Raw genomic sequence first — 13,974 nt, forward strand, 5'->3', positions numbered from 1 at the left:
ATTTTTAAAAAATTTACAAAAGGTTTCTAACATTCCATTCTCACTTTGCCATTATGGGGTATTGAGTGCAGAATTGCTGGAAAAATAAACAAAGTTAAGGCTCTCAGAATGCGGCAAAACAAGAAGGACTTCTACCTAAAACATGTTTTTTTATTGTGCAAAAAGTACTCAAACGTAAAAAACCTCAGCCTATTTATTATCAGCATTATTGTAGCAACCTATTGAATAAAGTTATCATGTTATTTTTACTGCAGGTTAAACAAAAGGAAAAAAAAGAAACAGCAAGAAATAAATGGTAAAATTGTATATAAAAAAAATATCTATATTTATTCCAAAATGGTGGCACTGCAAAATACAAGCCCTCATACAGTTATGTCAATGGGAAAATAAGGTTTTGAATCAAAGGAAAAAAAATTGCAGCGGAATCCATGCATGGCCGCAGACATGGGCATTAAAAGACAGGTTCTTACCTCTCCGGATCCAGCGTAGGTCTCCTCCATCACGGGCGAATGCGCCGGGCCATGCCCAGCACATGCGCAGTGCCTTTTTTTTTTTTTTTTTAAATCTCCTGCGGATCCGTGGTACATCCTCAGTGACAGCTGCTTGACAAAGATCACTATGTGATCGAAACGTTGCGCAGAGGAATAAAGACAACATTGGCATAACTATTGCATCATTATTGCTGCTACGGCTTACCTTCTACTTGGATGACACTTTTGTGGAGTCTATTGATCCAGACTCATGCTGTAGCTGGCAGCTCTTTATCTGTGGGTCCTACCTTACTGGTTCTGTGGAGGAGTGCTGTTCCCATACTACTTTGTACTCTTTGACAGCTGCTGATGTGCCATGGATTGGAAGCAGTCCATGCAGGAATCCGCAGAAAAACATAGCATGCTGCAAATTTATTTTGGCACATAGTGGCCACAAATAAAATCCGCTGGTGTGCGTGGAGAACCTCTATACACATCAATGAGCATATTGAGCAGCAGATCGCCCAAGCATGTTGACAGGTGTGGAATCCGCTGCTCACTTTACCCCATGTGCATGAGGCCTAAGGCAGGGGCGTAGCTAAAGGCTCATGGGCAAAAGTTTATCTTGGGGCCCCTAATGTCTCTAAACCCCTTAACGTAGAGGCGTAACTTTAAGCTTCTGGGCCCCAATGCAAAACCTGTAACAGGGCCCCCAACTGTAATACTTTATTGATAGTACTGGGCTCCCTATATGGAGAAGAGAGGCCCTTATGGGCCCCCTGAGGCTCCTGGGCCCGGGTGCAACCGCATCCCCTATAGTTATGCCAGTGGTCTAAGGTGCAAAGCACGTGCATTGTTAAGGTATTAATGTAATGTTTGCAAATCTATGTCTAGTAATTATGCACTGGATCCACGCCTTATCCCGACTGTTGTCTACCCTGCCAGTTGGCACACATGACAACTGTTGGAGCTTGTAAGGGAGGCCAAGCAGAATTAGTCTGAAGGAGGAATCCATTTTTAAGTTTTTGTTCTTTTTCCGGGGGAGGGAGTGAGGTTTGGATGAAACTTGTTTCACCTCCTCAGACAATAGCTTTCAGCTGAAACAAAATAAAATGTCAGCTGTGTTGCAATGGGCTTTAATTTCCAACTCAACCTTGATAAATAGGCTTTTTCTAGATAATTCCTGACAAAGGAAAGCAATGCAGCCCAGAGAGCATGCCAGCTATGTACGCTGTACTAAACTACTAAGACTAGACTGGTGGTGGACAGGTGCCAAGCCAACTTTAAAGAGGCAATAAACAGATGTTACAGGGGGACGGACGTTTCCTCAGTCAAGGAGATGTTGCTGAGGACTAAATTACAGAGTAAACATTTCCAGGACTGCTACTATGTTCACTGGGAGATGACAACCTTCCTAGAATCCCCAAGGGACCTGGTTATATACCTACTATTGTATACCAGAGGCATGCTGAAATAACAACAGAAAGTAAAGGGCACACAGTGTGGGAGAATTGTATCAGTCCAGTTGTATGGTCCATATGTGAATGCCACAACACACACACTACCTCTTATAGCACTAGGAAAGCTATAAACTGTGTAGTAGACACATCACAACTAAACTGTAATACATGCAGGAGCTCAAACACTAGGGTTCAGGGTTTGCTTTATTCAAGTGAAGAACTTAAAAGTAACTCATGATGGTAATGGCTTCTTTTTCACCACACAGATATCAGCCGAAACTGGCCAGGTGTAATTCCCTAAAATGGTGTTTTTGAATCTTTCTCAGTTTGCAGCACACCTAGTTAAAAATTTTGACCGTCACGCCAACCGCCCCCCCACCTAAATATCTCCCTTCTTCCCTGTGGTACCCTCCCCTTCCACAGCACAACAGGCCGCCATGGTGCCATGGTTGGGAATCACTGCCCTACAATATCACAGATATACATCATGTGTTCAGAAAAGCATATAGTTTCTTGTAATAAATGTAAAAGATAAATGTGGGCAAACCGCGTCATTTCTGAGGAAGAAGAGATTTGCCTGTTGAGTTTCAATATATCTTTGTCTGCGCAGGAGATAAGCTGCTGCCAGAGCAGAACTTGGTCACAGCCTATTCCCATTAATGGAGAAGGTTTATAGTGCAGACAGGAGAAGTAACCATTTGGCTGAGAGTTTTCTCAAATGCATAGTTATCTTTAGGCCTCTCACACGGGCGACAGCAATATTGCCGCTACAAAATGGTGGCAATATTGCAGCTTTGTCCCCACAAATCTGTAGTGTCAGCGATGCGTTTTTTTGCAATAAAACACTGGATTTTATCACAAGAATGTTAAGCCCAGCGCTGCGATCAATGCAATCACAGCTATCGCATTAGTTCATCCAGCGCGGCATTGATTGGTACATCCAGCGCTGCTCAGCCAATCAATACAGCGCTCGATAAATTAATGCGATGGCTGTGATTGGTTCATTGAGCGCTACATTGAATGGCTTAGCGGTGCTGGATGAACCAATCAGAGCCATCGCTTCCTGGAGGCAGGATTTATAAATCCTGCAACCTGGAAGTGATCTTCTGTTGTTGAACGAGGACTTTCTTTTTTTTTCTGGAGTGCAGCTAGGGCTTAGTTTAGGGGTAGGACTTCTTTTCTAGTGTTAAAAATCACATTGCATGAAAGCAAGACAAAAACAAAAGGCTCTATAGGTAAACATGGACTCCAAAAAAACAAAAAAAAAAACCAACAAACCCTGCAGATCGCGTTAATATAGAGCAGGCTGCAAATTTTTTCCCCGCAAGATAGCATCAGAGAAAACAGCGCTAATGTGAAGGAACCGATTGGAAAGCTTCACATTTATGCATTGTCTCGCGCCATTGCATTGTGGCAAAAATCTCACGATTTTGTTGACCATGTGAAAGTGGCCTTAGGCTTTGTTCACATCCTATTGGGGTACTGCAAATCAGCATGTCGACTGGGAAACACTTCCAATAGCCCGATGTGTACAGAATGCCTCCGCTTGACCTCCTGTTTTATGGCACTTTTACACAGGCAGACAGACGTCTAAACGACTGCACAGGCTCGGACCTCACCGCTATGGTCGTCAGAACTCGTGCAGAGTGTTCAGACTGAAAGACATCACAGGCATTTACAGGACCGAGAACTCCACGATCCAACCAACAATTTTTTGCATTTACTTAACGATTATCGCTCAAAATTTGTTTACACGAATTTTACCAATAATCGTTACATGTAAATGGGCCATTACTGTATTGAAAAAAGAAATTACAGTTTTTAGTACAATTGGATGCCTAAACAAAGGGAAAAGATTTCTGACAATGGAATTCATTGGCAAATGTATGCAGCAATATAGGCAAATAGATCCATGTGTCTGACAGGACGTGTCTGCAGAACGCAGAGCCTAAATACAGTGTGAACAGATCCCAAGGGCTACACAGCTGACAAGACATTTGCCCAAAGCCCGATATGCGATGGGAATTCCAATGTGTCCAATGAAAAAAAAAACAAAGAACAAAAAAAGGTTTACCTTATCTGCTACACGGAGTTTATAAACCTGTTGGGCTGAGTTAGAGGGCGTTATCGTTCAAACGAGCATCAGTGAACAATAATCGTTCAGTCTAAATGCAAACCAACAACCGAGCGGCGAAAGATAATTGTTCGCTTTTTGCCAATCATGCATTTTATGTAGGCATAAAAATAATTGTTGGCCCATTGACTTATAATTGCGCTCGGTTAGTCCTCCTCATTCACTTGTACAGCGAATGTGAAAAACTGAACAATTTTTTGTTTGAACGAGCCAATGATGTGTCCGCTATATAAACAGGCTGCCCGAACGAACGAGGACGTCATTCATTCATTCAAACAATAAATTACCTTGTCTAAAAGGGTAATTAATGACTGAACCCAAAGCATACTTCTAAATACATCACGATGTACAACATGTGGTGCATTCCATGGTAACGGACAGGCCACGCAACACGCAAATTTTTTCACATTTTTTAAAATATATATTTGTCTGAAACTTTAAAAATAGCTATAGGTAAACTATGCACTGTGACAAATGTATCTATGTCATACCTACCTCCTAACTTTCTATCAACTCTTAGTAAATGACATGTGACTTTTAGTAACACACAGGACATGCAATTGCAGAATGCTTGTTTTTTCCAAAATTTCTGTTCTCCTAGTTAATATATAATCAAGACTCTTTCGCATTATTTTCAGTATACTCTTAAAAGATTGTCTGTTTTGTGCTTGTTCTGATCTGTTAGTTATAAACACCCCTAATTTATTTTTTCATATGGTCACAGACAGGATGTACGGGTAACAGACAGGACGTGTTTGAATGTAAACTTACTAAAAATAAGAATAATCATTTTTTTAGAGGTCTTATTCAGTAACAGGTAACTGCAATATATATGAACTTTATAAGACTTGAATTAAGAACTTTTGCTGTAAATTATAATGACCATTAACTAACAGAACGATTAATTACACTTTCTTGGTAACAGACTGGACATCTAGTTGTTGGGCTATTGATTCTACTATAAATTACATAATATAACAAATATAATAAGTTACATTACCTCACTGGCTTATTTTTGGTCACATGTGTTAGTTAAAAACATCTATGCACTTCTATACTGAAATGCAGCCTGAATAAATCTCTCTCTTCAATCTGTCAAAACTTGTGGAAACTTGCATGGTCTAGTTTGAGTGCAGTATTAGATATGATTGTGTTAGAAGAAATGTTTGAGAATAGTAAAATATACTCTAAGAGTCATAAAAACATAAATCATCAAAAAATATTAACATTAATATATTGTGATATTTTTTTTCAAAAATTCCCTCTTTAAATGGAATGAGCCACGTATACCATGGCCATCAGATTCATCCCAGAGATACTGAAACGTGTTACTCACCACAGCAGTATAGCATTCATTTGTTGAGCTGCAGTTCACACTCACAACCTTTCCCAATAATTCATCCCCAATGCGTTTCAAATCATTATCCTCTTCTTCACTGCTGCTTTCTTCTTTCTCATCTTCTGTCCTATAACAGAAACATGGGAGGAAAGCAAAAGTGAGAAAACACAGCTTGCTGGGGGTAATAAATAAATTACCTGAAAGCGCTGCGGAATAAGTTGGCGCTACACAAATAACAAGGTCCCTTCTTCAGAATACAGCAGATCAAGGAAATTGGTAGGACAGATTGAAAGTATAAAAACCAGAGTGTACATACAGTGTTTGTACACCACGGAGAGCCCTTCAATACTCACATTGGAAGAGACGATCTCCTTCCCCTGTTGGATTTTTTCCCAATGACAGGAGTGCCAAAATGCTCAGGATTGGTTAGTGGAAGTTGATCCAAAGTCTACGAAACATAAGTAGAAATGTTATTAAAAGATTAGAGTTTTGGTTAGTTTTTTTTTTTCAAAGGTCAGTTTCACACAAGCTTATTATGGGTGCATTTATGTGCTCATAGTACAGGCAAGAGACACGGCCTAACTATAGGTCTACTAACCCAAACTCAGAGCATGATACCCATGATGGTCAGGGTTTAGGTCAGCAGACCAAAGCCAGGACACTGGTCCTTATTATTGGAGTAATAGACTTGTGTGAAATTGGCCTAAGGTATTGTTCAGACAGGGCAGTGGAGGTGTAGTTAAAACCATATCAAAAAGGGGGGGGGGGGAAGGTCTTCTCTACACTGCTTCCACAACTGCTATGGAAGTGAATGGGCGTTAAGGAAACCATATAGCCCAGTGAGCTACGCTGTTTTGCAACTAGGGATTAACAAAAGCAGAATAGCTCGCCATGGTACACTATTTCCATAACTCCCATTCAATTCTACAAGAGTCACAGAAACAGTGTAGAACAGCCAGTTTGTCTCTTTCCATAATTCTGACCTCGTTGAATGGGCTGGGGTGGAAAAACCTCTTTAACCCAATAATTAATGTATTTGAAGCACATTCAGAAAACTTCAGTAGGATTACCTCACTCTCAGCAAAGTGCCTTTCCCCCTTCAAGCATAATGATGTCCGTCTTAGAGTCCTTTCATCACCATCATCGAAAACTAAAAAGAAAAGAAAAAAAAAAACGAATAAAAGAGAAAATCAATGGTAAAAGTTTTCAGACACATTCAGCATTACTCTAGAAAAAAAGAAAAACACGCAATTTTGGTGCATTTGTGGGTTTTCGGTTAGGAAAGATTTCTCTGATGCAGTTTTTGGCACAGTTTTTAATTGGGTCCAAACCACCCCCCCTGTGAATTTACCCTTACAGTGAGGAAAGCCAATACAGCAATCCAGACAATGCGTCAGTTCATCATCACCTGTTCCCTCATGTGCTGGAATTCGCGGAACACAAATCCATATTAGATGTATATCAGCTAAACTCACGGATGTTAGACGGGCCAACTGACAATCCAATGTGTATGTTTGGGCCTCCCGACTCCACCTATCAGATGTCGTGTAGATAAGGATCAAGCAGCTGAATTTCAACTTGACGGATCCTTAGTTTTTGGGGAGATTAAGCTGCTGTCGGGAGTGTGGCAGTGGCTTTCTTCCCCCTCTATATGCAGAACATATGCATTTGGCCGAGTCAAGCACACATGTGCATAAGGAAGTTGTGATATATTGATGTTGATTTGTACAGCCAGTCTTAGGGCTCCCACACACTTGCATTTTTTTTAAAGCTGCGTTTTTTAACGCAAATTTCAATGGGACTTTCTAGTGTTAAAAACGCATTGCTCAAAAATTGCGAAGCACAATGCATTTTTAATATTAGAAAGTCCTATTGTCATTTGCAGTAAAAAAAAAAACAACAAAAAAAACCCAAGTGTGTGGGAGCCCTTAGTGTAGATATATGGGAATGAGACATATAGTGCATACTCACCCACTGTATACCAGCTAGCATCTGTCAATTTACTTATAACTGCTTCTTGGGTGGATCCATCGGGTGCTTTCATTTCAACTGTAGCTCCGACCTACAGCAAGGCAATAATATTAAAGGTTACATACAACAAAGCTCAACCCTACGACATCAGAATTCGTTATAGGGCCGCCTGCACACGAACAGGTGGGATTCCAGCTGTGAGATCTTGCAGCGAAATCCAACCCTGTGCCCCGGCAGGGACCCCCGCGTACCTGTCTGATGGCTTTGTGTGCAGGCGGCTTCTGTACCGCGGATGTGCCGGCCATCACAGTACAGTGTGACGCGCTGTCATAAAGCGAGGACACGGATCCTGTGGCCCGTCTGCACTGCTCACTACAGAAGGGCTGCAGGATGGTAGGCTTACATTGAAATCAATGGAAGCCGTCCATGTGAGGCCCGCACCAAAATAGAACATGGTGTGATTCCCCCTGTGAGTGGGGAAAATAAATAAAAAATTGCAGTTGACTTTCATTCATGGACAGGGAAAAGCAGTTTTGCATAGCATGTTATGGGCAGTATTTGCTGCGGGATCTAGAGGCGGACACCCGCTCCAGATCCTACAGTGCAAATACGCCGATGCAGGGATTTCCGCCACTGAAAGCCTGCATAGGAGTGCATTACAATACGCACTCCTATGCAGACGGCCACGGTTTGGCCGCATGAAATGTCGCGCGGCAAACAAAACGCGGCATGTCCTATTTCTGTGCGGGGCTCGCAGAGCCTTGCACAGAAATGTCACTCACCCAGCCGCCGGCTACGGTGTGCGCATGCGCTGGCTGCCCGTCAGCCGGCACATGAAAGAGCCGGGGCCGCCGGGCACGGGTGAGTACGCGCTCCTCCCTGCAGGCGCTCGGGTCGGGTCCCGCGGCGAGAATTCTCGCCGCCGCCGGATCCGACCCGCCCGTCTGCAGGCGGCCTAAGTCTATGAAAAGTCTATCTTGTTGATACACCTTATTTCTGTTATGTATCCTTTTCAGTTCTTCAATACAATCCACACCCCCGTATTTTAATCCCCGATACCATGGCTATACCGATTGTTTGCACCCAGCTGCAGAGAACTGGGAAGCTGTGCAAAGTAAAATTCTACTTATGCTACAAAAATTACTTACTTTTTTCCCCATTATATAAATAAAAAGCTATATTTATAAAAACAAAAGAAAACCAACACATCCATTATCAAGCATGTAGTATACAATGCATGAATACAAGATAGGGCTCGCACACATTTCATATCGATAACCATAGATTGTAGGGGTAGCAGGTAGAAACCCCAACCCCACTATCAGCTTATCCAAACCTGAAATCCACGTAATGAACTTTACATCCAAATACAGTGGGCTGGTTGAAATGACCCTTCAGCTTCCTAGAGATTTACAAGAGCTGGATGAGTTTTCAGTATTACCAAGGTAAGAGGCTTGTGGCAGCTAGCGGCTCATCACAACCCCCCCTGGGGTCTCCGGGGACCTTACAAGCTAAAATTTTAATGAATATTCATAAAGACTGCAAATGAAGGTGCTTCTAGCTGACCTTGCAGTCCTTGCCATCCACCTCCAGCTCTTCCCCAGCATCCAGGGTATAAGTATAATAAGCCATGTCATGCCCTAAATGCAAAGCTAAGCTGGAGCAAGAGGAACAGCAAAGAAGCCTACTGTAAGCCACTAGACCCGGAGCTTCTACCTGCCGCAAGCAGCCTACTGTAAGCCACTAGACCCGGAGCGTCTACCTGCCGCAAGCAGCCTACTGTAAGGGACTAGACCCGGAGCTTCTACCTGCCGCAAGCAGCCTACTGTAAGCCACTAGACCCGGAGCTTCTACCTGCCGCAAGCAGCCTACTGTAAGCCACTAGACCCGGAGCTTCTACCTGCCGCAAGCAGCCTACTGTAAGCCACTAGACCCGGAGCTTCTACCTGCCGCAAGCAGCCTACTGTAAGCCACTAGACCCGGAGCTTCTACCTGCCGCAAGCAGCCTACTGTCAGCCACTAGACCCGGAGCTTTTACCTGCTACAAGTAGCCTACTGTAAGCCACTAGACCCTGAGCTTCTACCTGCTGCAAGCAGCCTACTGTAAGCCACTAGACCCGGAGCTTCTACCTGCCGCAAGCAGCCTACTGTAAGCCACTAGACCCGGAGCTTCTACCTGCTGCAAGTAGCCTACTGTAAGCCACTAGACCCTGAGCGTCTACCTGCCGCAAGCAGCCTACTGTAAGGGACTAGACCCGGAGCTTCTACCTGCCGCAAGCAACCTACTGTCAGCCACTAGACCCGGAGCTTTTACCTGCTGCAAGCAGCCTACTGTAAGCCACTAGACCCGGAGCTTTTACCTGCTACAAGTAGCCTACTGTAAGCCACTAGACCCTGAGCATCTACCTGCCGCAAGCAGCCTACTGTAAGCCACTAGACCCGGAGCTTCTACCTGCTGCAAGCAGCCTACTGTAAGCCACTAGACCCTGAGCGTCTACCTGCCGCAAGCAGCCTACTGTAAGCCACTAGACCCGGAGCTTCTACCTGCTGCAAGTAGCCTACTGTAAGCCACTAGACCCTGAGCGTCTACCTGCCGCAAGCAGCCTACTGTAAGGGACTAGACCCGGAGCTTCTACCTGCCGCAAGCAGCCTACTGTAAGCCACTAGACCCGGAGCTTCTACCTGCCGCAAGCAGCCTACTGTAAGCCACTAGACCCGGAGCTTCTACCTGCCGCAAGCAGCCTACTGTAAGCCACTAGACCCGGAGCTTCTACCTGCCGCAAGCAGCCTACTGTAAGCCACTAGACCCGGAGCTTCTACCTGCCGCAAGCAGCCTACTGTAAGCCACTAGACCCGGAGCTTCTACCTGCCGCAAGCAGCCTACTGTAAGCCACTAGACCCGGAGCTTCTACCTGCCGCAAGCAGCCTACTGTAAGCCACTAGACCCGGAGCTTTTACCTGCTGCAAGCAGCCTACTGTAAGCCACTAGACCCGGAGCGTCTACCTGCTACAAGTAGCCTACTGTAAGCCACTAGACCCTGAGCGTCTACCTGCCGCAAGCAGCCTACTGTAAGCCACTAGACCCTGAGCGTCTACCTGCCGCAAGCAGCCTACTGTAAGGGACTAGACCCGGAGCTTCTACCTGCCGCAAGCAGCCTACTGTAAGCCACTAGACCCGGAGCTTCTACCTGCCGCAAGCAGCCTACTGTAAGCCACTAGACCCGGAGCTTCTACCTGCCGCAAGCAGCCTACTGTAAGCCACTAGACCCGGAGCTTCTACCTGCCGCAAGCAGCCTACTGTAAGCCACTAGACCCGGAGCTTCTACCTGCCGCAAGCAGTCTACTGTAAGCCACTAGACCCGGAGCTTTTACCTGCCGCAAGCAGCCTACTGTAAGCCACTAGACCCGGAGCTTCTACCTGCTGCAAGTAGCCTACTGTAAGCCACTAGACCCGGAGCTTCTACCTGCCGCAAGCAGCCTACTGTAAGCCACTAGACCCGGAGCTTCTACCTGCCGCAAGCAGCCTACTGTAAGCCACTAGACCCTGAGCGTCTACCTGCCGCAAGCAGCCTACTGTAAGGGACTAGACCCGGAGCTTCTACCTGCCGCAAGCAGCCTACTGTAAGCCACTAGACCCGGAGCTTCTACCTGCCGCAAGCAGCCTACTGTAAGCCACTAGACCCGGAGCTTCTACCTGCCGCAAGCAGCCTACTGTAAGCCACTAGACCCGGAGCTTCTACCTGCTGCAAGTAGCCTACTGTAAGCCACTAGACCCGGAGCTTTTACCTGCCGCAAGCAGCCTACTGTAAGCCACTAGATCTGGAGCTTCAACCTGCTGCAGCTGCTGCACTACTACATACAAACAAACTGCAAAAACACATTGGTAATACCTCTCAAAATGTGGCCACCGTGGACATCAGCTTATCGCGCTGCGTCTCACTTCTGGCACACCAGTGATCTTACTTCAGCAGAACAAGCAACGTAGCATTACATGAACAGCCAGTCACATGAATGAAACATGGCTTGAGAATGGGAAAAGTTCGCACAGAGCGGCATTCCATTCTGCCTCATTAACCCTTTAAGGACCAAGTGCGGTAAATTTATTGCGCTTGGTCCTGGGCTTTAATCTCGACCAATGGTAGAAATATGGCATGAGATTAAAGCCTCTGCTTCTGCAATCAAGCAGGAGCAGGTGGGGTCCTCTGTTGTCAGACACACCCGGAGGAGAGGGGAGAAGTGGGTGCCCTCCTAGCAGACACTATTATCACTACAGGCGGATGTTTTCCCGTTACGGAGGCTCCTATGGATGCCCTAGCTGTACTGGTGTATCTTGTCTCCACCAGAAGAATGGGTGCAGGCAAAGTGCACGCCCACAAACAACAACCACAACTTGATTGGCTGGCCAGTAGAATGGGTGAAGGCAAAGTGCACGCCCCACAACTTTTAATTGCCTGGCCAATAGCCCCCATCGCTGCGCTGACTGACATGTCAGCTTCCAGCTCCAGTCTCCCTGCTGCTATCACCGGCCGCCGCAGCAGCTGCCCTTCGCTCCCATCCATGTCAGCTCCCAGCTCCAGTCTCCCTGTCACCGCCGCATCAGCAGCTGCCGGCCCAGCTGTCACTCTCTTCCTGCTGCCCTTTGCTCCATGTGAGCTACTAGCTGCCGTCTCTCTCCCCCCCCCCCCCCCCCCCCCCCGGCCGCCGTAGCTGCCAACCCCACTGTCACTCACAAGGTAGAGTGGCGCAGGAGGAGGACCGGAGCACTATTTGCAGCGCAGATGGGACGGCAGCGAGGAGACTGACAGCGCAGGAGGCGGGAAGGGGACAAGGGAGAGCGGCAGAGGGGTGACATGAGGCGGGAGGGGAGATGATGGGCCCCAATTCTCCTGCCCAGCCAATCAAATTGTGGGCATTGTTTGTGGGTGTGCAGTTTGTCTCCAACCATTGAATGACCCTCAGAGCTCTTATATGATGTCATGGGGGTCATGGCTGTTAAAAAAAGAAAGAAAAAAAACAAAACAGAATGAAATAAAAAATATTTTAATAAAAAAACAAAACGCCAAACAAAACTGTTCCCATACATGCCCTGTAATCCAAAAATATGCGAACTATATATCAAAACGTCTGAAACAAGATGAGGAACCTATTCTCGTACTTAATTTTAGCGAAAATATCCTAATTTTAAACAACTATAATTTTTAAAAAAAAGAATCTTTTTTTTTTTTTAAATCTTTTATCCCCGATAATAAAAATTTTAAAAAAGTAGATAGATATAAAAAAAAAAAGAAAAAAAAGATAGCCCTATGTGTCACCGTAAAAATATAACAGCAAAAATAATTTTGGTGGCTGAAAATAAATATCAGAGCAGTAAAACCACCACATGGGTAAAATCCCTAAAAAGTGCCTGGTCCTTTAGGGGTTAGTCAGGAAAGTGGGGTCCCAAGCAGGAGACTCTCCTCTATGACCTCCATATGTAATAATGGGGCATATGGACAGGGATCGCCTTTATGAGACAACCCCTTTAACACACTTAGATTAAAATGAGTATCTAGACCTGCTTGATAGGCAAAATCAAATCATACTTGACTTTACAACACAAAAAAATGTTGCAAAGTGAAATCCTGTTCACTAATATGCAAAAATAGTTTTTGCATAAAATACCTGTGAAATCCAAGAACAGCACTATGTTAAAAGGGTTGTCTCGCGGCAGCAAGTGGGGTTCAGCACTTCTGTATGGCCATATTAATGCACTTTGTAATGTACATCGTGCATTAATTATGAGCCATACAGAAGTTATTCACTTACCTGCTCCGTTGCTAGCGTCCCCGTCTCCATGGTGCCGTCTAATTTCAGCGTCTAATCGCCCGATTAGACGCGCTTGCGCAGTCCGGTCTTCTCCCTGGTGAATGGGGTTACTCGTGCCGGAGAGCTGGTCCTCGTAGCTCCGTCCCGTCACGTGTGCCGATTCCAGCCAATCAGGAGGCTGGAATCGGCAATGGACCGCACAGAGCCCACGGTGCACCATGGGAGAAAACCCGCGGTGCATCGTGGGTGAAGATCCCGGCGGCCATCTTGCTAAGGTAAGAAAGAAGTCGCCGCAGAGCAGGGATTCGGGTAAGTACTAAACTGTTTTGTTTTTTTTAACCCATCCCTTGGGTTTGTCTCGCGCCGAACGGGGGGCCTATTGAAAAAAAAAAAACCCGTTTCGGCGCGGGACAACCCCTTTAATAAAGTTTTAAAAAGGGTTCTCCACCCGAAAGTAGAAAAATCTGACCATGACTGCGGCCGTGCTCTCCCGGCATGTTCAATGCCCTTACCAAAACAAAAAATGGGGGCTTATACCGTATTTTTCGCTTTATAAGTCACACTTTTCCCCCCTCCAAAGTGTGTGTGTGTGGGAGGGGGGGGGGGGGGAGTTGCTGCGTCTTATAGAGTGAATGTGCCAAAAATTTGTTCTGATCGACATCTTAACGCGATCGCGAATTTAACGCACAAACGCGATTTAGTTAGCGCGAGTGCGATCAGTTAGAAGATTTCTCTCCTCCCCACTGCCGCCCATACATACCTCTGATTGGTGGCAAGCGCCGGCGGGTACTACTG

At 45.6% G+C, this 13,974-nt stretch overlaps 1 protein-coding gene across 2 annotated transcripts in view; it reads right to left on the minus strand.

Moving 5' to 3' along the window:
* ARID4A (AT-rich interaction domain 4A) overlaps positions 1-13,974 on the minus strand; it is a 97,427-nt gene that overhangs the window by 69,165 nt on the left and 14,288 nt on the right. For both annotated transcript variants that reach the window (XM_066608240.1, XM_066608241.1), the window contains exons 5-8: positions 7,375-7,465; positions 6,474-6,553; positions 5,757-5,851; positions 5,401-5,530 (exon numbers count right to left, since the gene is read on the minus strand). In XM_066608240.1, coding sequence (XP_066464337.1) covers positions 5,401-5,530; positions 5,757-5,851; positions 6,474-6,553; positions 7,375-7,465 — 396 coding nt within the window. The remainder of the gene's footprint in view (positions 1-5,400; positions 5,531-5,756; positions 5,852-6,473; positions 6,554-7,374; positions 7,466-13,974) is intronic.

This window comes from Eleutherodactylus coqui, chromosome 6 (genome assembly GCF_035609145.1).
Source record: "Eleutherodactylus coqui strain aEleCoq1 chromosome 6, aEleCoq1.hap1, whole genome shotgun sequence".
Taxonomy (NCBI): domain Eukaryota; kingdom Metazoa; phylum Chordata; class Amphibia; order Anura; family Eleutherodactylidae; genus Eleutherodactylus; species Eleutherodactylus coqui.